The 20,582-nt window shown below is 39.9% G+C and overlaps 4 protein-coding genes across 5 annotated transcripts in view; 3 read left to right on the forward strand and 1 right to left on the reverse strand.

Annotated features, from left to right (window-relative positions):
* The window catches only part of LOC115736252 (transmembrane protein 53-B), a 391,123-nt gene that overhangs the window by 14,935 nt on the left and 355,606 nt on the right, over window positions 1–20,582 (reverse strand). The window lies entirely within an intron of this gene.
* LOC115736255 (soluble inorganic pyrophosphatase) lies at window positions 2,502–5,921 on the forward strand. Its single transcript, XM_030667854.2, has 9 exons — window positions 2,502–2,563; window positions 3,406–3,554; window positions 3,710–3,738; window positions 3,949–4,014; window positions 4,479–4,586; window positions 4,684–4,749; window positions 4,928–5,048; window positions 5,296–5,377; window positions 5,581–5,921. The coding sequence occupies exons 2-9, from the start codon at window positions 3,425–3,427 to the stop codon at window positions 5,621–5,623; spliced, it is 645 nt and encodes a 214-aa protein (XP_030523714.1). The 5' UTR covers window positions 2,502–2,563; window positions 3,406–3,424; the 3' UTR covers window positions 5,624–5,921.
* LOC115736410 (gamma carbonic anhydrase 1, mitochondrial) lies at window positions 7,547–13,726 on the forward strand. Of its 2 annotated transcripts, XR_007196950.1 has the most exons (6): window positions 7,547–7,794; window positions 10,892–11,035; window positions 11,949–12,074; window positions 12,171–12,322; window positions 12,908–13,449; window positions 13,592–13,726. XR_007196950.1 is itself a non-coding variant. In XM_030668115.2 (5 exons), exons 1-5 carry the CDS (start codon window positions 7,680–7,682, stop codon window positions 13,184–13,186), a joined length of 816 nt encoding a protein of 271 aa, XP_030523975.1. In that variant the 5' UTR covers window positions 7,547–7,679; the 3' UTR covers window positions 13,187–13,504. The 2 variants fall into 2 exon arrangements, 1 of the variants encoding a protein (XP_030523975.1); XM_030668115.2 differs by lacking the exon at window positions 13,592–13,726 and having other exon boundaries at window positions 12,908–13,504.
* On the forward strand, window positions 17,236–17,908 carry LOC115736411. The gene has a single exon (XM_030668116.2). It carries the CDS (start codon window positions 17,284–17,286, stop codon window positions 17,680–17,682), a length of 399 nt encoding a protein of 132 aa, XP_030523976.1. The 5' UTR covers window positions 17,236–17,283; the 3' UTR covers window positions 17,683–17,908.

Below are 20,582 nucleotides of genomic sequence, written 5' to 3' on the forward strand. Positions count from 1 at the left end.
ATCCGTGTTCCGAATCGCACACGGCAAATGGTGCGACGATAATGAATGCATGGTGATTCGACCACAAAATTTTGTAATGCGACCTTGTTGATACTGAGTAGTTAACCAATAGTGCCGTAAATTACCTAAAATCTATTGTGAATTATACGAAAAATAAATAATAAATGGTACATTATGAACTTTTGATAGGCCCTGCGCATGACAACACTTCTAAAATAAATATTTTTCTAGAGAAGAAATCCCTTTGGTAACGCAACTTCTGAAAAAGAAATTCATTTGGTTACGTAACTTCATTTTTCTGCTTCTGCTGCATTTTTTTTTGTTGCTCCGCAAGTAGAATTGGAGCCCATTGCGCGTTGAAATCCTTCGACGAGCTTTCTTTGGTTATGGGTTCTAGGCCCAAATTGACTATGGCCCAAAGAGGGTTACTTACGCGAGAATCTTTTATCGAACTTAATCCGTTCGTTTTCCAAAAAGGAGTTCTGGGTCGATTTTGGATAGAGAGTGTCAAATGCGGTAGATTTACACAAAAGGGCGCGTTACAAATATGCTTTCCACAACTTCGACGGCCCAATATGCGATAGTAGCAAGACGTGACAAACTTCGACGCGACCCTAGAATTGAATCGACATGATCGGGAAATGATATAGGATACAATGCTGGAATTTAATCAACAAGACTGGACGGGGATTGTAGGACACAATACCGAAATTGAATCGACGATCTTGGACAAGATGGGTGAATGGTGCAACACCAGAATTTAATCAACGATCTTGGACCTAATGAGTAGACGTCGGAATCTAATCGACGACACCTAACTCTGGATATGATACTCGCCGGAATTGAATGGACGACGGGGATCTAAAACTATAGCTAGGCTAGGCTAAAGGCTAAAGGCTAAGAGCTAGTTTGAAAATGCAAGTGTTTTGGATTTGTGGTGTGTGTGTATCTTGCTATTGCGAGGTATTTATAAGCAAACTCTTTGGTAACCGCCGAGCGGTTTCTTCCTTTGGGCCCACGCTTTGCTCTTTTCCATAAGCCACGTGGATGACGGTTTCCCGGTCTTCGCGCCTTTTCTTTTCACCTCGTGGGAATTACCGCCAACCACCTCGATCGTGGCCTCCCTCCGCGCGCTTTTTCTTGCTCTAGAAGGAAGTGGCGCCAGAGTTTACCCCGACACGTGGCACCTTTTCGATTGGTACGTACCTTGCTTCGGTGTTCCTTCCCGTAGGCGATTATCGCCTCCTCACGTGCTCGTCACGAGTCTTTCTTGGATTATTTTAAGTGTCAATAGAGCCAATGAAAGGATTGAAAAAAAAAATACTTCTCTCCAGGAACAAAAAAATCAACTTCCAATCAAAAATAGAAGTAGAAAAAATCAATTTCTGATTTTAGAGTAGAAGTGCTCCTATACGCGCTCTAAAAATAATTACTCCCATCGCTTGACGTGAATAGATGTTAAAAAACGTTATTGTCGAAATATTTTTTTTTCTTTAATTCATTTTGCAAGAGACATGAATGATCATATTTAGAGAAAAAAAAATATTTTGAAACTATGTATTACTCGCAAGATAAAACGGAGCCTTAATTACTTAATATACGTTGTCTTGGATACCCGTTAACAAACTTCAAAAGTTTCCGAATAAAAAACTCAAAAGTTAAAATTCTTAAAAAAGAAAATAAATAAATAAATAAAATGGCATCCAAAAAAAAAAAAATTTTATTCCGGGCATATCCTCCATTAGCTTATCCTCTACGCCCACCGTCCACTTTCCGTGCCCCTCCCCCCGCACCCGGAATTATTTTTAAAAAAGCAGCGACTAATGTCGACCGCTCCACACACGTGTCCTCCGTCCATTGGTTGGCTGCTCCCAGGCATTTCCAGCGTGGCGCAAGGAACCATAATTGGCGTAATTAAATTAGAAAAAAAGAAAAGAAAAGAGAAATTAAAAAAAAATTGACAAAAACACGTTTTCATCGGGGCTTTTTTTGAAATAAAGAGATCGTCTCAGGTCTTTATTTGAGATAATATAAGTACTTTAGGCCCTTATTTAAAATTTTCTCAATGAAAAATGCGCTTAAAAGTTATTAAGAATTTTTATTTAATCAAAAGCATCACGATCTAATTATCTAGGACACTTGTTATCAAAATTTATTTCTAAATTATACTTGCTCGGTTGGGTAGATCTTGGGAGGATTCACATTTCATTTTTTTAAATTTTGTATTTAATATTTCCAATGTTTTCGGATTTAATTTACTGTATAAGTCCAAGATAATAATTTCTCCTGGAAAAAGAGTTGCGATCTTCGAGGACGCACGAATCCCGACACATGGTCCCGAGTCATCCACCGTTCGATCATAATCAGTTGCGCATCCGGCGGCCAGTATCCGGCGATGACCGGCAGCTGAAAATGCTTTGACAAGCAGCGAGAGAGAGAGAGGATCCCTCCTTCTTCAACCTTCCGCTACAGGAGCTAGAACACGTGCTCTGTCTCTGCCGCTTGCATGCTCGCGATAGACTCTCGAAACCGAAGAATCTCCAATCGTCTCCCCTCGTCCGGTGTAAGTTGGCCTCCTCATCGCTCTTCCATGGCTGCGTCCGCCGCTCGCTTCCGTCCGTCGTTAGCGACCGATTCGTTTCTGGTTCTGGTTTAGCCGAGTGTGGACCTGTCGATCTCGCGTGCTTTCGACGAGCGATTCCTTTCGTTCGCAGGCGCACGTTGCTTGTATAGGTGTCCTCTGGCTCTGTGGCTTGCTGGATTACTGTGCATGGAATGAGCTTGTCAGTGCTTTGCTTGGACTCGAGGGGAGGCTGGGCACTTGATTTTTGCTTTTGTTTGCTTTGGTACATTTCGTTAATCTTGATCGCGGTTTGTAGGAGGCGGTCCTGCTTTCTTCCTTGTGTTGATTCTGCTACGAGTAATCCGCATGTGGTTTTGCATTTCCGTGTTCTGTGAGTAACCAGACTGTGCGCAGTTTTTAAAGATGGTGAAGAATCTGCGTCGACTTCTTGCGTTTCCTGGCTTTCGGAGCAATTGGTTGGGTGCTCGGCTAATGATTTTGATCAAGATAAATGATAAGCGTGTGGTTGATCTAGATGAAGCATCTTAAATTTTTTTGTGTTTTGCTAACTGAATGAACCGATCGGCAGAGTTGCGAAGAATCTGCAAGGTCTAATTTCCACCTGCTGTTGATTCTGTCTCCTTTAAGTAACTATTCGGTTCTTCTACGTTGGTTTCTAGCGAAACTTGCCTTATATAGAATGTATAAGATTAATCAGTCTCTGTAGAGGAGATGCTCTTTCGGTTGTCAGCCGCTCATAGCATATAGAGTGAGTTTTGAGGAGTTCCTTGTGCTTTGGAAGCATGTTAATGTACCTGATTTTTATTTGATGTTTCTTCAAGATCTTTTAAAAGTCGAGATATGGCCAACTCTGGCGGAGGAGCAAGTGGGAAGAGTTCAGGATTCCCTGCCGCTGCCCTGAATGAAAGGATTCTCAACTCAATGACTCGACGGTCTGTGGCTGCTCACCCATGGCATGACGTAGAAATTGGTATCTCTCTGAGCCTTCGTTCCTTTTCTATATTGTGAACCACTTATCAGTTTCCAATTCTTGCGGAGTCTTGTCATTTACCTGAAGTAATGTTTTTCACTTGTTTTTCAAGTCCTGATGTAACAGTTTGTCGGTGTTCGCTATTTAACTTGCAGGACCAGGTGCTCCAGCAGTTTTTAATTGTGTAAGTTTGGATGAACCATCTCTCTCGTGTGGATTGTAACCGTCATTTTCTAAATCATGTGAATCTCAAGAGCTCTGTCGTGCAGAATATATAGAAAACTGACAGTGCACCTTTGCAGATTGTAATCGGCATATGATTATTTGTCTGAGCATCACATCTGCCATCTTGCTTTCTTCTTTCACTGTATCCATTGTTGAACCCTTTGTATAGGTTGTTGAGATCGGCAAAGGTAGCAAGGTGAAGTACGAGCTTGACAAGACCAGTGGTCTTATAAAGGTCCTTCCTCGTCGCTGTTTACTCCACTTGTCTCATTTTGTTTTCAGGCTTAGCAACTTTGCCTATCATGTTGCTTAGGAGTTGTGCTCTACGTAACTTGCTTCAGAAGTTCATCGGGTACAATATGTGGTAACATTCCCTCATTAGGACAGGAATATCTTTTAAAATAGATGGTGGAGGTACTTCACTTATAATGACGATGAGTGTCCTTGATCTTTCATCTTATCGATGTCAATAGTTTATTAGCAAGCTCTAATGAGTAAAGAGAAATCTCTTTGAATCATGGTCGTGTTATTTATCCTTAGAGAGTCAAACAACATTTGTTGGACATATCCTCTATTCTACCAACAATTAGTTGTAAGGCCACCTAGTAGATGTAAAATTTGGCCTACTTGGGCACAGATATGTGTGATGTTTCCAGCTGACGCAGAAGGGCAGAGTGACTGATGCTCAAGTAATGATAGGTTGATCGTGTTCTCTACTCATCAGTGGTTTACCCGCACAACTATGGTTTCATCCCGCGTACACTTTGTGAAGATAGTGATCCCATGGACGTATTGATACTGATGCAGGTAGATTGTCTTTGAACACAATATCCTAATCACTTTCCAAGCTTTCTCCTTCAGCTTCTTTAATCATTATGAGGATTTTCGATGCTTCTTCGTACAGGAGCCCATCTTACCTGGTTCATTCCTCCGTGCTCGGGCTATAGGATTAATGCCAATGATTGATCAGGTAACGGCTTTTTAGATATGTTCTGTTGCTGATGCAGCACACAGTTACAAAAGCTAGAGAGGACACGTGAGAGGAAAATTTAAAATTTCATCTCTACAACAGTGAGACCACTGAACCATGTCCTTTTGGCAATTATTTTGTAGTCTGATACATTGCAACGGTCTGATTCTTGTTGCAGGGTGAGAAGGATGACAAGATAATTGCTGTTTGTGCTGATGATCCTGAGTTTCGCCATTACACGGACATTAAGCAGCTTCCTCCTCATCGCCTTGCTGAGATCCGGCGCTTTTTTGAGGACTGTATCCTCTCATGACAATTCGGTTCTTGAACTTCGCTTATTAGGAAGTTATAATAGCTAATATAATCTACTAGGTCACCTGCAGTCTTTTAGCTTGCTCAGTCACACAATCAAAACAACTTAGTGAACCAAAGTGGTGTAGCATTGGTGAAGATGCTATAGCTATGCTAATTATTCTTTAAGAAATCACTGTCCGAACTAATACCTAGCTGAGATATATATGATTCCTTACTAGTTGTGGTTGACAGACAAGAAGAATGAGAACAAGGTGGTTAACGTTGAGGACTTTCTGCCAGCTGAGACTGCTATTGATGCCATCAAGTACTCCATGTCAGTGTTCTCCTCTCTTTAAGTGGTTTCAGATTAGTTTCTTCGGTATACTTGGGTACGGTTTGAGAAAAGTCTTAGTCTGTTTAGGAACTAAACTAATTTTCTTTACCTTATCTCTTCAGATTATGGTTTCCACAAATTGACTTATTAAGCCACATCTTTCTATAAATTGTGTCCTTTTATCTTGGTTACCTTATGTGCAGGGACTTGTATGCATCTTACATTGTCGAAAGCTTGAGGCAGTGAGGAAGATGGGACGAGTGGATTGATGTTGTATCGGATAGTTATGGTTGAGGCCAATAGACTCCTTGCTGCATGCCCTTCTTGGCGAGTTTTAGCGTTTTGAGTAAAGTTAGTCAACTCTTCTTCTTCTGAACAGTCGTTAGGCTGCAGTTTCAGCCTTTGGTATCTACTTCCTGTGAACAAATGTCTGTCTCTGAGTACTGCAAGTAAAGAATCATGAGAACGACAAAGTTTTCATAGGCCCATGAACGAGTATGTATCCAAACCTCCAAGTACAATATAGCATAGTTACGTCATATCAATCTACAGATGAGTTTTACAGTTGCTAATTGTGCTTATTTTGTCTCGCTGATTTGCTTCAGCAGCTTCACCTTCGCTGTTTTTGTGTACTTCTTGGTCATGTTCTCCCGAGGACAAGTCGCACTTGCTTGTCAATGTTTTCTACCCTTTCCATGTGTTGGATAATCGTTTTGGCCGAAACAGAGGGTGGATGGTTTGAAATAGGAGATATTCAATCTTTCGGGTTCTCAAAAGGGGTCTATTTGACCGAGCGGAAGCGTCATTATTGAAATTGCGAGGGGCGGATCTAGAATGGGATACAGGACAATAATCACACTGTTTCTTTCTCTGTGTATCCACTTCTTCTACATCAAAAGACACTCGAATTGAATCCACCATCGGTGAACTTTGTCTGGAGCTCTGTCCTAGAGACTGAAAACTCTTATCGTCTTTCTGCTAAAGTATCCGCAGAGACTCCATTAGGTCTTGCGTTTTTGTCCATCCGGCCCCAGATGGATGACCGAACAGAGCACGATGGAGCACCAAATGGCAAAGAAGAGTCTCCAAGAAATGTTCTGTCTAGGAAGTACGAGATGGGGAGGCTGTTGGCACAGGGCACTTTCGCTGGTGTTCTCTGTATATAAACTAGAAGTCAACTTTTGCGCTAGACATTCAGATTCTTGAAAAGCAATTTGTCTTGAATGCATTATGCATTCGAAAGAGCAGTGACAAATTAATTTTACTCGCAGAACAATCTAGAATTAGATCGGATAAATTTTTCGCTTTATGGGTAACGAAATATCCCTATATAATTTTGCTGTTGTCGAATCCCTCGACACTTTTCGACCAAAAAAAAAAAAAATTCCACGACACTTGAGGGAGTATTTGCTTTTATACCCTTGAAAGTTCCTAAAATGTCCGACTTGTTTTACCCTGGATCTTTGGTATTTTCTTGATTGGAGTGGTTTACCATTTTGAGTAAATATTACAAAATATATAAGGGAAAAAGAGCAATATTAGATTTATTGATTTTGATTTACAAAATTAATTCACTAAGTGATGTGCCAGACAAGTTCTAATTTAAACAAGCAACATAAATTAAATGTCTAAAAGTAGCTTGATATATTAATTAGTAAACTAATTTTGCAAATCAACATCAAATCTAGACTTTTTCAAAAATACAAAAAAGAAGAAGAAGAGAAATGCATTGTAATAGTAAATTGGAATGATTAAGGATGGAAGCACCACATCATCTTTCCTTTTGGTTTTTCACTAAGTAGAAAATGCATTTTCCTACAAGATCTAAACTTTGAGTTATAATTACTATAAATTTTGAACATGCCGTCATTGCTGCATTACCGGGTACAAGTCAAGATAAAAATGAGAATTATCATATGTTCGGTGCATGAGCCCGGCTCTACGCCACAGGCGAATTGAGATTTTCTGATCGACGATCGACTAAGGTAATAAGAACTCATAATGAATCAACCTTATTTAATTTGACCAGCCGCCTCTAACGACATAGAAAATTTCACCGCGAAAACTACGAAAATTTGCCCGGTGGGAACTCCACCAGCCGACACGTGGCATATGAGGATAGGCTGTCTCCGCAGATAAAAACACAAACTTTATGCTTCGTCAGCAGCCTCGTGCCAACTGGAATTAGCTCAGTTCGCTTAGAGAGACCAGCCCTCTCTCTCTCTCGCAGTCGCAGCTGGAAACACCATTGACACAAACCACCATCACTTAGCAATCCTCAATCGGAGGTAGTGCGAAGAGGATGGGCACATTGGGGAAAGCGATCTATTCCGTCGGATTCTGGATCCGCGAGACCGGCCAAGCCCTCGATCGCCTCGGTTGCCGATTGCAGGGGAACTATTACTTCCAGGAACAATGTACCTCTCTCTACCAATCATTGGCACCAATTTTTTTTCCCCTTTTTATTGTGGTTGCATTCGAATTAGCTTTGTTCAGCGTGGAGGCGATTGGAATGAGAATCGGCGGAGGAATAGGTGATTCGAAGCTGTGCTTTTAGTGGTGATGTCGTTAGATTGATGGAGTAATGATTTTGTGGTGCTTTTCGGCAGAGAGTGGTCGATTGAGGTTTATGAGGATGATTTCGCCATCGGTTCAATGGTGCAGAGGTGAAAAGATGATATTATAGTTGGATCCCGCGCTGAAACCGTCAATTCAGTGAGTTAAGCGATAGAGGCTGGTGTAGGGTTTTGTAAATTCTTGGAAGTATTGGATGTGCCTGTATAATCTTTCGAACTTGACTTGAGTGGACCATAGTTGCCTGCTGGAATTTATCACAAAGCATGAGGCATCAAATGGGTACTATAACACTGAGCGTCCGTGATAGTAATCTTCTTTATGAATTCGTATTTATCGTAAGCATGGTATTAATCTTCATATTCCACAAAACAATGAGAATTATTGCAAAATCAGTTGTATAACAACTGTTATACAACTCTCTCTCTCTCTCTCTCTCTCTCTCTCTCTCTCTCTCTCTCTCTCTGTATGTATGTAGTAGGTTTTGCATAGTTTGCTTAATTGGGTCAAAGGCACAACATTTCTCTTCTGTACTTGAAAGGAAGTAGTATTATGGCCAAAAACCAGATTGCCTCAAAGGGGAAAATCTCTCTTTGAGTAGTTGAAATTACTGATGCTATTAGACATGTTTTAGCTAGAGAAACTACAGAGACTTCTTTACAGTTTGGTCTTTCGGAACCTTGACAAAGCATGTTTTGGGGAATTTTAGTTATCTATGGAGCGAAACTTACCACTTTTGTCATTACCAAAAAAAAACTTACCACTTTTGTTCCATACCAAAATCTGTCAATGGCTGGAAAAACAAAAAAACAAGGCCATAACCCCTCGAGGATATGTTTGAAGAATCTGTAGTTACCTGGTATCCCTTTTCTCTGCAGGGTGACCAACCTCGGTCACAATATAGCTGAGTAATAGTATTTCTACGAGCAATTTAATGAAGAGGAGTCTTGGATTTACCGGGTCGGTCTTAGTTCAAACTATGAGGATAGTGGCTTATCACTTGTTGATTTCTTGTCTTCTACTATTAGTAATGCTTGAAAAATGGCATTTCCTAATACTTCGCAGTCAATTATTTTTTTGCGCCTGATATTCATCCTCTATTGAGTTTTAATCTGCAATTTGTCTTCTCGTTGTGTTGGTAGCTTAATATAGACTACCCTCAATACATTTTCTACTACTGTATCATGTCATGCTTCACATGCTCAACTTTCAGTCGGTCATGTAATAAATGAGTAATTGCTCGTGTTAAAGAAAGGAGGGACAAGTCCGGTTGTGTGTTTGGATTCGCATGCCATCAAAAGGGTTGATCAACGTGGAAATTTTACTTTTAGATATTTCCACTTCTAGTTGAATTAGTCCTTGAGTGCCAACTAAAATATAAGGCGAAAGATTTGTAAAACTAAGAAGTCTTAGTTGAAAATAAACTTCGTACGGAAGGGAAAAAAGGTACTATGACTGGAAAGACTGCATAATCTCCTTAAAAAACTTTGGAGGAGGCAACAATTATCATTACTGGGCTGGATATGATGAGATTTTTAACTTGAACAGCACCATGGAGAAGTGTCTGGTATTGTCAATTTGCATTGATTGTTTGAAATGTGTGGGAATATGTCAACTATTCGAGGCTGCCATCCTATGCAATGCGGCTGGCAACATTGACTATTTGCTTTATGCAAACCAATGTTTGTATAAAAGGGGGAATATATGTTAGGCAAATTCTTGGGTATGATGGGAATGTTGGAGGAATTTACATAGTCTAGCATACGCTACCTGATACAGTGTGATCCTTTAGAGGCAAAATAACTGTGAGGGCACTGAAATGCATCATTTAAGGTGGTGCATTCTTTCTGTTCTAAAATTTATTTGAATCTACTTTTACATTCATACTTCTGTTCTTTTCTTTTCTTTTTCTTTCCATTGCGCCTGCTAGGGCATTGTACAATGCCCTTTAAACTGTTTTGGTCCTGAAAATTAACGATAGATCTTTATTGAAGGCATGATTTATAAAAAAGAAAATACAGAAACATTTTGGACCCAAGTGATTGCTATATTGGCTTTGTATTTCATATGTTGGCTGTATAAGAATTGGAATTCAGTCCTCTACATTTACAAAGGTGAGAGGTGTGAGAGGACGTTCTGTTCTTCTCTTATCTTTCTTTTCTTCTTGTACTTTTTTCAATCACATAAAGGGTTCCAAAGTGGCAAAAGGGCCTTATTGCTGCCATTATTGCCTTGTTCATGGTTTCAATTTTCATTCTTTGAAAAAACTGGTATAATAGTGCACGTTAGCTTGCATAACATAAACTTTCTTACTTGATCTGAACTGCTTAGGCCCTATCTGGTAGTCCAGATAGGGGCCTGGATAAGATATGTGGTTGGTAGCATACTTTGGACTGGATAGACCTGGATTAGGTCAGATAATCCGGAATAAAGTATCCCAAGTTTAGGGGTGGGATAAAACTATCTCACCTAGATTTGATGACAATTTTTTTTAAAAGAAAAAGCAAAAAAAGAACGGTAATCATGTTAAGGGACAAACAGCGGTGCCACCACGGGGGCACTGCTTGCGACCACTATGCAATGGTCATCCGAGATTCTCTCTCTCTCGTCCAAATATGAGCACCACGGACCACCGTTGTGTCATCACATGCGGAGGTCGCACTCCAAAGTATTCCCCATCCCAATTCCCCCACCCCTCTTTTCCCCAAAACCCCCAATTTTATCCAATTCTAACCTAGGTTTACTGAATACGGTATTATACTTAGTTGCCCACCAAACAAGATATAGGATATAGCATATTTTTCATATTTCTGATGTTATCCTATCTTATCACGATCCTTGTCCTGACAACCAAACACAACATTAGTTGTTCTTTATATGATATGAAAACAGAAAATTTATAGGTATTTTTCTTTTAACTAATCTATCTTCTTTGTACAGTATCTAGGCATCGGACGCTCATGAATATATTTGACAAAGCTCCAGTAATTGACAAAGATGTATTTGTGGCCCCAAGCGCATCTATCATTGGTGACGTTCAGGTTGGCAGAGGTTCCTCCATTTGGTATGGGTGTGTTTTGAGGGGTAAGCCGTGCCATATTGAATTTGATGACCCTTGTCAAAATGTTATATTCTGGATGCAACTGCAATGAGGGGATGCTCTTGCTTCCATACATGAAATCAAGAAGTATGAACAGCTAATGAGTAAATTGTTGGCAGTGTTGTGTTTCGAACTTTCTAACACGTACTAACCAAAACTGTACACATCATAAGTGTGTTTGCATCTTGTCTGGATCTTCGTTTGTGCTTATCTGTTAGTTTATCAATGTGTACCAGTGTAATTATGGGCGAGATCATTTCCATGAGATCTAAGACGGATTCTGAGTTTGGTATAGATTTGTTCTTTATAACTTATTTGTTTGCATCTTGTCCGTATCTGCATTTGGGCTCATCTTTTAGTTTATCATTGTGTGACGGTGAAGTCATGATGGTTGAGATGATTTCCATTAGGTCCGACACTGAAACTGAAGTTTCGCATAATTCTTACTTATAAGCTATGTACTGATTAGGATTTGGGGCATGAAATCCTGATTTTTGGAATATGATCTCTATATAATCTGAAAAAATCAGGAAGCTCGTGAAATAACATAAAAGCTGCTAATGCAGTCAGCCTAAAAGGGTTTTGGTTGAGGATGTGTTGGCATCTGAGGTGATTGTAGTGCCAGTGAAGAATCTATCTCGTGCTAAGTCTTAACAGTCAAGACCTTCTATTTTTTCTTTCTCTTTCCTCAGTCTTGCTGCTGGAAGGAAGACATACTATATCTAGATGCTGCTGGATCTTCTACAAGGATGAATTATTATCTGTACATATATCATCTCTTAAGAAGTTCATCTTGTAACACGAATTTGAATTGACAAGGAGCTTGACCCTTGCAACCTGTTCTGATATTGAAAGGACTTTTTGCTTATTTATGATCTCGCATTTCTGTGGCTGTAGGTGACGTGAACAACATTAGCATTGGATCAGGGACTAATATACAAGACAACTGTCTTGTTCATGTGGCAAAATCAAACTTAAGTGGCAAAGTATTGCCAACTATTATCGGAGATAACGTTACTGTAGGTGTGTTACCATTTGTTTATTCCAAACTATAACCAAATTGAATATCTAGTTGCATCATGTTTGTTTCATTCTGGTGATTCAGTTTGCCTTCTTCAGGTCACAGTGCTGTTTTACATGGATGTACTGTGGAGGACGAGGCATTTGTTGGTATGGGTGCCTCTCTTCTTGATGGAGTCTATGTTGAGAAGCATGCCATGGTAGCTGCTGGAGCCCTTGTAAGGCAGAATACAAGAATTCCTTGTGGAGAGGTTTGTAATATTAACCCTGCTGATTTTTCCCCAAAAATTCTAAATCTGCTGATTTGATTGTAATTTTGAAATCCTTCTCCTGTCCTTTTCATGTATGTTGATGGTTTTGCTGACCTTATTCTCCTCATCTTTATCTTCCTTATATTTTGGTGCACCATTGTTTTTGTTACTGTTGTTTGCTAAGATTTGGATCTTTCATCCATCTTGAGTACTATAATTTGATCAACATTACACAGCTGAGGTTTACAGCCGGATTTCAATCTGTCAATATGGTCAACCTTCGCATGGTAATGTCCGAGGCTGACAGTGATTTTACTTTGCACGGTTCACATTTCACCCCGAACGAAACAATGAGAAAAAAGAAACTGGGTAGTGTATGAGCTATATAGAAATTGGGCAGCGCGTTTGGTTGAGGTCAATTGCATCTGCCTGGTCTGAACCTGGCTGAAGAGAAATTGAATAATCTCGAACAAGTAGTTTGTGATTTCCAATCTCTCTTTTGTGTCTCGTTACCTGCCTTTCTCTATGGTATCACTCGACTCTTTAACTGCTTTACATTTGTCTACTAAAACAACTGAATCACAGGTATGGGCAGGGAATCCAGCCAAGTTCCTGAGGAAGCTCACGGAAGAAGAGATGGCTTTCATATCAAAGTCAGCTGTAAATTACTCCAACTTGGCTCAGGTCCATGCTGCTGAAAATGCAAAGAGCTTTGATGAGATTGAGTTTGAGAAGGTGCTCCGCAAGAAGTTTGCTCACCGTGATGAGGAGTATGACTCTATGCTGGGTGTGGTTCGCGAAACACCTCCAGAGCTTATCCTTCCAGATAATATTTTGCAAGATAAATTGCAGAAGGCAACTTGATTTACCCAACCGTGCTGAAGTTAGGTATCTCCAATTGAAATTTGATTTCGGAGGTATGCTGTCATCTGAAGATTAAGCGACTACGCAATTGATGTCTAATAATAGTTGAGGCTGGATAAGAATTCAAAGCACGATGCCTACCAGGCATCTGGTCCTGCTCAATTTTTGTGGTCAAGTGGGCACTCGTTTAACATTGACTTGGAGTGACTGTTCCTCTGATTACACATTCAGGTATTCCACCAGACATAGTTTTCTAAATCTGTGTCAGACTTGTTTTCCATATGTTCTTTTATTAATAAAGTACTCTTCTTCATGAAACCGACAAGTTCTAGGAAGTTGGTCATCATACTTTGCCACGCTGATTGAATGTTGATGTCTAGGGCATAAGTTCAGGAAGCATCTGAGATCATCCTTGTGCTGGTTTAGTTTCATTCCTCCAAGACATCGAAGAGCACCTCCCTAAAAACCGAAGTACTTGTCCCGGTACACTTCTAAAGACCGTGTTAGAAGTGACCGACCCAATTGACCTAGATTAATAAATTCGTTTTTTGTTACTCTAGTGGTTTGCAATGTCGTGGAGCAGACATCGGGAGGTTCTCCGATGTCTAGCCACTGGCCCGATATATGCTTGGGTAACCGTAACTGGTGAAATCACTCAGAACTAGTGCGGAGAAGTGGAAGGGACATTTGATTCCCCTGAAATCTGCTCCTTAACTGAATTTTGCTTTGTCAAGTTGTCTAGCAGAATTCGCGAATCTAATTTGAGTAATCCAGGGTGGTACCATACACCAGAGGAGAAAATTTTGTAATCTTCCATCAAGTATTTATCCATTTTTCCGAATAGTTCTCTTGTATTTCGCTTTGATTTGGCCTGATCTAACGGTTCTCCTGAATCTCTCAGATTCATTAGTGGCTTAAGCAAAACGCATATGGCTTCTTTTTCGTGATGCTTAGTAGCTAGCTGGTAAAGAATGGTTCCCTGGATTCATAGGCATGGCGACCAAATTGCAGATTATAGTCTTATTCATCAGGATGTTTGATTACTTGAAAATTCGTTTTGAAAGATTAGAAACTTAAATGGATAACTCATCAGTCGTGACTTTGCAGACTGAGAATGTAGTTATCAGGCCAAAAAAGTGAAAATAAAATACTTTCTATGCTTTTAAAGATAGAAGAAATGATTTTATTCTTTAAAATAAAAAGGGAAATTCAAAGAGCTTGCCCGTCTTTTCCACAATAAGTCGATGGCAAAATAGTGAAGATTTCAACAAATGGAGGAAAACTAACACAGTGAAAATTCTATCATGATTCAATCAAAATTGCAGTTTTATCCACTTTAGATAAAACTGATGAATGTAAACTTTAGTGGACAATTGACTGACAGGATTATTTATTTGGGTTAATATCACGAAAAACCTCAAACCGATATACATGTGATAAAATTTATCCCAAATTAGTTTTTCTATCATCAAAAATCTTAAACTAGTATACCTAAGACAATTTACCTTTCGTTAGTTTTCATTAAATTTTATTGTCAAATTGCTAAGTTAGATGGCAAGAGGTAGTTCGGGTGTACCGATTTGGGATTTTACCCTTCATTTGTCACGGGTATACCAATTTGGGTTTTTCATAGTATTAACCCAATTTAACGGAAACTAATGGAGGATAAATTTATTACAAATGTATCGGTTTGAGTTTTTCGTAATATTAACCAAATTTAACGGAAATTAACGAAGGGTAAATTTGTCACATGTGTATCAGTTCTGGATTTTTTATGGTTAATAAATTAGTTTGGGGCAAATTCGTCACATCTAAAAAATTAGTTTGGTGTAAATTTATCACTGTATCGGTTTGAAATTTTTCGTGATACTAACCTTATTTATTTTGCTGTAACCTTTTCTCGCGAAAATTCACTTCGATAACAAGAAGTAGGAGTACCAAGCGTACGCACGGAGGATCACGATTTAACCGTCAAAATCATAAGAATGTGACGGCACATCCCTACACGATCTATGACTATCGCACGTATTCTCTTGCGGATCAATTCGAGTTTGTGCGATTTTCGCTAGCCGGATAAGCTATCGAGATTTTTCTATTGTAGGACAAAACCGCACTCCAATTGTAGCACACCGGAGTTTCCACAAGTAATCTCGTTGCACAATTCCGCAAGTTTTGTCTTGTGATGTGTAGCTTCAGTGCCTTTCTTTTTGCTTTTGTCACATTTGAGTGCAGCACCTACTCACTCATGGTCCTCAGGATTTCTTGCTAATGAGAAACACCATGAAGTCTATGTTCCTATTTAGCCACGAAAGAAGCTCGACGACATTAATAAACAGGCAATTCGACATGCCGATATGGGTATACCTTTAATAGAGGCCCGTAAAGGCGTAGATAATCATAGGGGTGAGCAAAAAGGTCGGGGTTCACCCGAACCCGATTGGACCGCACCGAACCAGCTAATTTTGGGTGGTTCCCACATTAGTACCGGCCCGGTTCTCGATTTCAGGTGGGAGCCACCCATCTGGACCGATCGGATTGGACCTATTTATATAACATACATATGTATGAGTTTTTTTAAATTCAAGCTATCTCTCGATCACGTGAATACTGCCATGACCTGTTCAAAATTGGAACGAGGCGGTCTAGGGTATCGGGAGACCGGAACTCCGTCATCGGACCGGCGGAGAGCCAACAAAATTGCAGCAGGCGAGAGCGAGAGTATGATCGGCGATTTCATGGATGGAGATTTTCAGGAGTTCTTTTTTTTTTTTTTTTTGGAGGATTTCGGGTTTTCAGGAAGAAGAAGAAGAAGAGGGAAGAGTGGATTGAGGGTCGCAAGGAAGGAGGGAAAACGAAGCGGCCATCATTTTCTTTTCACTGCGGAAAAGATCAAATTGAACGGCCTGTGAGGGAAGTAATTTGGGGACTGTGCTGTGATCGCTACCGTTTTTCTTCTTCTCTTTCTTTTTTCTTTGTCTACCTTTCTTCTTTTTTTTGGCCTATACAGCATATATATGGAAAGGAAATAAGGCAGATGTTGACGACAATATATATGGAACGGGTAATCGCTGGTGCTCCGTAGGTCTAGTTCCATGGACCTGCCCAGGAACCGAACCGGTGGTTTCAATTTTTGGGTGGGTCCATAGAATGAGTAAGTGGTTCACGGTTCTCATTTTGCGAAACCCGATCCCTAGCGGACAGTTATTGGCTCTAGGATGGGAATTACTCACCCTGGAACCGATCACCCCTAAATAATCACCACATTATCATCAGGAAAATTGTCTTAAAAAAATCATAAAGCTATTATACTTTTATTAATTTAGTCCTAAATCTTTTAACTTTGCCATTTTTTTTTGCCAACATTTTTTTTTTTCACGTTTTACCAATTGAGTATATCTCACCAATTTTGGCCCGTAAACCACCGACGTGAATGTCGACCAATAAGGGTCGGCAGAGGTCACCTAGGCCTTCCCGAAGCCTCGGAGTACCTCACCCCAGCGAGGTTCTGCTGGCCCAAATCTAGGGGAGGGCGCAACCCTCCCCCAAATCTGAGCAAGGTCCGGTGAGGCCTCACTTGGGATGGGAGATGTTAGTACCGACCGTGTCACGTAGGACGTACGGTGTCTATATCAGTGATTTCTAACCAAAATAGGTTGGATGAACTCAATCGACAAAAATTAAAAGATTCGAGACTGAATTGGTAAAAGGAAAATAGATGCAAGACTTTTTGGACGAATTTCGCCCTCCATGTGGTTCCCATTTCCGAGTGCGATGATATCAGCTCCTGAACAATTCTTCAAGATCGTGAGGTAACTAAGGCGAAACAGTCAGAGGGACTGAACAAATCGCCTCGTCGTTTTGATCCGTTCAAAGAGGCAAGAAGGCGTGCCTGAGCTTTGAGAATGTTTCTTCTTGGCCTATAGATCGATAAGAACTACAAAACTGAACAAAAAGAAAGAAGAAAAAATCACAACTTTTGCGTACCTAACACTCACTATTTTTATCTAGCAAACGTCACACGTTTTCCCCAATACCCCGCACCACCGTTCTATATTCACTGCTCGTCTATATATCAGCAGGTCTGCTGCCTGAATCAAATGAATCTGGATCCCCCGGAGCCGAAAACCGGAGACCGAGCCCGAGCCATGTTTAGAGCTTTCAGCACCCGAAGGGGCCGCGGCAGATACGAGAAGTTAGGCCGTGAGCCCGCCGCACCTCCTTCGGAAGCTGGAAAACTGAAGAGGACCGCGAGTTTGCCCGCCGGAGCGCTCGGCTCGTCCTCGAACCCGGTGCCGGAGGTGGTCTTCCCGGCCAATCCCCAGGGGAAGCCTACGAGGAAAGTCAGCAATAGCCACCCGCTGTTCAGTCTCTTCGACGGCAGCCGCCGCAGGAAGAAGGCCACGGCCAGGCCCGAGCTGGCCAGGTATCTCGAGTATGTGAAGGAGGGCGGGTTGTGGGATGCAGACTCGAATAAGCCTATAATACACTATAGCTGAAAGGGAGGGGTTTATGCTTTACCCCTTTTGCCTTTATGTGCTGCTGCACATAGATTGTTAATAGAGGTTTGGTCAAGATTTTGAGTTTCTAGGAGAGACTCCATTGAAGAACAAGCTCCTGTTCTCTCTTTTTTTTTTTTTCCTTCTAGCAATCCAATGTGAATGATGTTGTGGCTACCATAACCAAATAGGCTTTACAAAGTGATCATGAACACGATATCGTGCATGTGCTTTTCGGTTTTCCGGGACATATGTATAAGGCAGGGATCGATTCTTTCCCAGCTAAACATCGCCGCATACGTCCGATCTGCAGTGATTTGAGGAGCTTCATGCAGCACCTGTCTTGATAATTCAGATCTTTAGGAATGTGGAAGTTTTCTGACACAGTGGATTCAGGATCTCTTTCGGAATCGCGAACACCGGAAAATGCAGGCCCTTTGAATTTTCCAGCCAAGAAAGAGAGACGCAATTTATCTCTTTGGAATCACGGACGTTGTCCAGAGGAGATTCACAGGGTCGAAACCATCTGCAGTGTCTCAGATCTCAGTTGTTCCGTTTTTCTTTAAGGGATCCGTTCATGATCCTTTGCATGTGCTGTGATTCTTTTGTTATTCTTCATTTCGACCGGGTATCCTGAGCCCCAATGGTCTCAGGTTCCACGGCAAGCGCTAGGGTCCCCAGTTCAGGAGCCGAGGCATCGATCCGGGCCGATTTCAGGACTTTTTTGATAATTTTTCTCTGGACAAAGCAGAAGAATTGGGTTTTTCATGTCTTGAATGATCCAATTCCAAGTCCATCCTAACAACGACTCGAGCGAATGGCAGGTGGCTAAAGTAAACCAAAAGGCCAAAAAGTCCAACGTGGGAAGGAACCCCTCGAGATGGTGGTCCATTTTGATTTTGACAACGTTTTCAGTTTTGTACTTTCTTCTTTTATTTTTTTTTTCTAAAGTCAAAATGAAAAAAAAAAAATCATTTTCTTGCAAATGTCTATTCTTTAATGAAAGTGTTTTTTTTTTTTGGTAAAAAAAAGTGTATTTGTTCAATCTGAATGAAAACGTTCTAGACATATCTATGTCGTTCTCGAAGCCAAACGAGTATGTTCTCATGCTCGCTCATTATGTACTTTGTTTTCGTTTCTTCTTAATTTTAGAATCACAGTTATAATTAGTCAAATGATTTTCGCATAAGACCAACCGCATTTTTAATGTTGTTTTCCTTGTCAAGTGAAAATGAAAATAGATGATCAATATATATTTTTTTTGCTCGGGATAATAATATTAAAAATCTCATACTAGTATCCGGACTCAAAGCTATTCTATGTTAGCATTCCGTTCAATCTCCTGTTGAAATACATACACATGGATTTTTCAAGTTGGGTCTGTCACTCTCCATGTCGGATCCAGCTTGTGATCGTTTATCACTTGTAATGATACGCATGCATTTTAGCGGGATATTGAAGAGAATGCCAGCAAAAAGTAGATTTGGATCAGGGGTGCCATTTTGAAATTTTTTTGTGAGAGAAATGCACTTTGAGATTTTTAATGCTATTATCTCTTTTAAATGTTTGGTTTTGATAGACCTGTCGAACCGGGGGGGTCGGGTCTAATTTAGGTTGAGTCGAAAATGTTCCAACTCATTTTAGTGAAGTACCATGCCATATAAATCTAGGGTGATTTGGTTGGGGAAAACTCCACGAAAAAGGAAAGTGATTTCTTCGGGAAAACATTCATTTATTTGACAATATGTTACTACAAACGTTTTATGGTGTTTGGTTTTCATTTATAAATTGATTTCAATATCATGATTTTATCCAAGGCAAGAAGAAAATCGAATTTTTTAATAGTTATTTTTATATTATGTTATTTTTTATAGTATATTTGTTACTTTTTATTTTTTCTTTTCTTTTTATCTATTTCTTCTTCCTCCGCCCACACGAGGTCAAGCTCACCCAAGAATAGCAAGCTCGAGCTCACTAGGAGGTTGGCAAGGACAAGCCTTGCCTAGATCCGGTGAGGCTCGATCTCATGTGTCCAATCGCGTGCCATTATCGAGGCTCAACCAACGGTTGAAAAAGAAAAAGGAAATAAAATATTAGAATATTAAATATTAAAATACTAAAAAATATTTAAAAAGTTCGACATGAGTAATTCCAAAAAATGTTTTCATCTCTTGAGGAATTCACTTTATAATTTTATATAGGAAAAAAGCCATCAAAAACCTTAAATAATGTCCACTATGACATATTTATCTTAAATTTTTTCTTGTGACACCAAAAATCCCAAACTTTTATCCATGTAACACATTTACCCTAAACTTGTACTAATGTGACACATTTACCGCAAACTATTTTTTGTGATACTAAAAATCTTAAATTTATATATGTGTGACGCATTTACCTTAATATATTTAAGGTAAATGTGTCACATGCTTATTAGTTTGGGATTTTTTGCATCACAAAAAGATAATTTGAGGTAAATATATCACATTGATATAAGTTTGGGATTTTTTGTGTCATAAAAAAATGTTTGGGATAAATGTGTCTCACGTATACAAGTTTGGGGTTTTTGGTGTCACAAGAAAAAGTTTAGGGTAAATGTGTCACGGTAAGCATAATTTAAGATTTTTTGTGGTGTTTTCCCTTTTATATATGAATTTTCTATTGACTAGAAAGTGTTTTTCGTTAACTAAGTTATTTTTTAGACAATTTAAACGGCTGAAAGTTCGAAAAACTAATTCCCGGAAGACACTTTCATCCAAACAAATGCACCTCTAGTGACTCTTATCCGACTCAACTCATATCCAACATGACCCATATTACTAAAATACTTTCGTAGTTAACTTAAACTAGAAAAACTCATATCCAAACTTATATGAGCGCAGAGAAAAAGTTGTGAACCC

The sequence above is a fragment of the Rhodamnia argentea genome, chromosome 11, assembly GCF_020921035.1.
Source record: "Rhodamnia argentea isolate NSW1041297 chromosome 11, ASM2092103v1, whole genome shotgun sequence".
In the NCBI taxonomy this organism is placed as follows: domain Eukaryota; kingdom Viridiplantae; phylum Streptophyta; class Magnoliopsida; order Myrtales; family Myrtaceae; genus Rhodamnia; species Rhodamnia argentea.

Excerpts from the sequence above, each read along its gene's own strand:
- LOC115736255 (XM_030667854.2), top strand. The coding sequence starts at position 3,425 with ATGGCCAACTCTGGCGGAGGAGCAAGTGGGAAGAGTTCAGGATTCCCT. Across the intron at positions 4,015-4,478 it reads AGACCAGTGGTCTTATAAAG|GTTGATCGTGTTCTCTACTC; the intron begins GTCCTTCCTCGT and ends AAGTAATGATAG. Across the intron at positions 4,587-4,683 it reads ACGTATTGATACTGATGCAG|GAGCCCATCTTACCTGGTTC; the intron begins GTAGATTGTCTT and ends TTCTTCGTACAG.
- LOC115736410 (XM_030668115.2), top strand. The coding sequence starts at position 7,680 with ATGGGCACATTGGGGAAAGCGATCTATTCCGTCGGATTCTGGATCCGC. Across the intron at positions 7,795-10,891 it reads CTATTACTTCCAGGAACAAT|TATCTAGGCATCGGACGCTC; the intron begins GTACCTCTCTCT and ends TTCTTTGTACAG. Across the intron at positions 11,036-11,948 it reads GTATGGGTGTGTTTTGAGGG|GTGACGTGAACAACATTAGC; the intron begins GTAAGCCGTGCC and ends CTGTGGCTGTAG.
- LOC115736411 (XM_030668116.2), top strand. The coding sequence starts at position 17,284 with ATGAATCTGGATCCCCCGGAGCCGAAAACCGGAGACCGAGCCCGAGCC.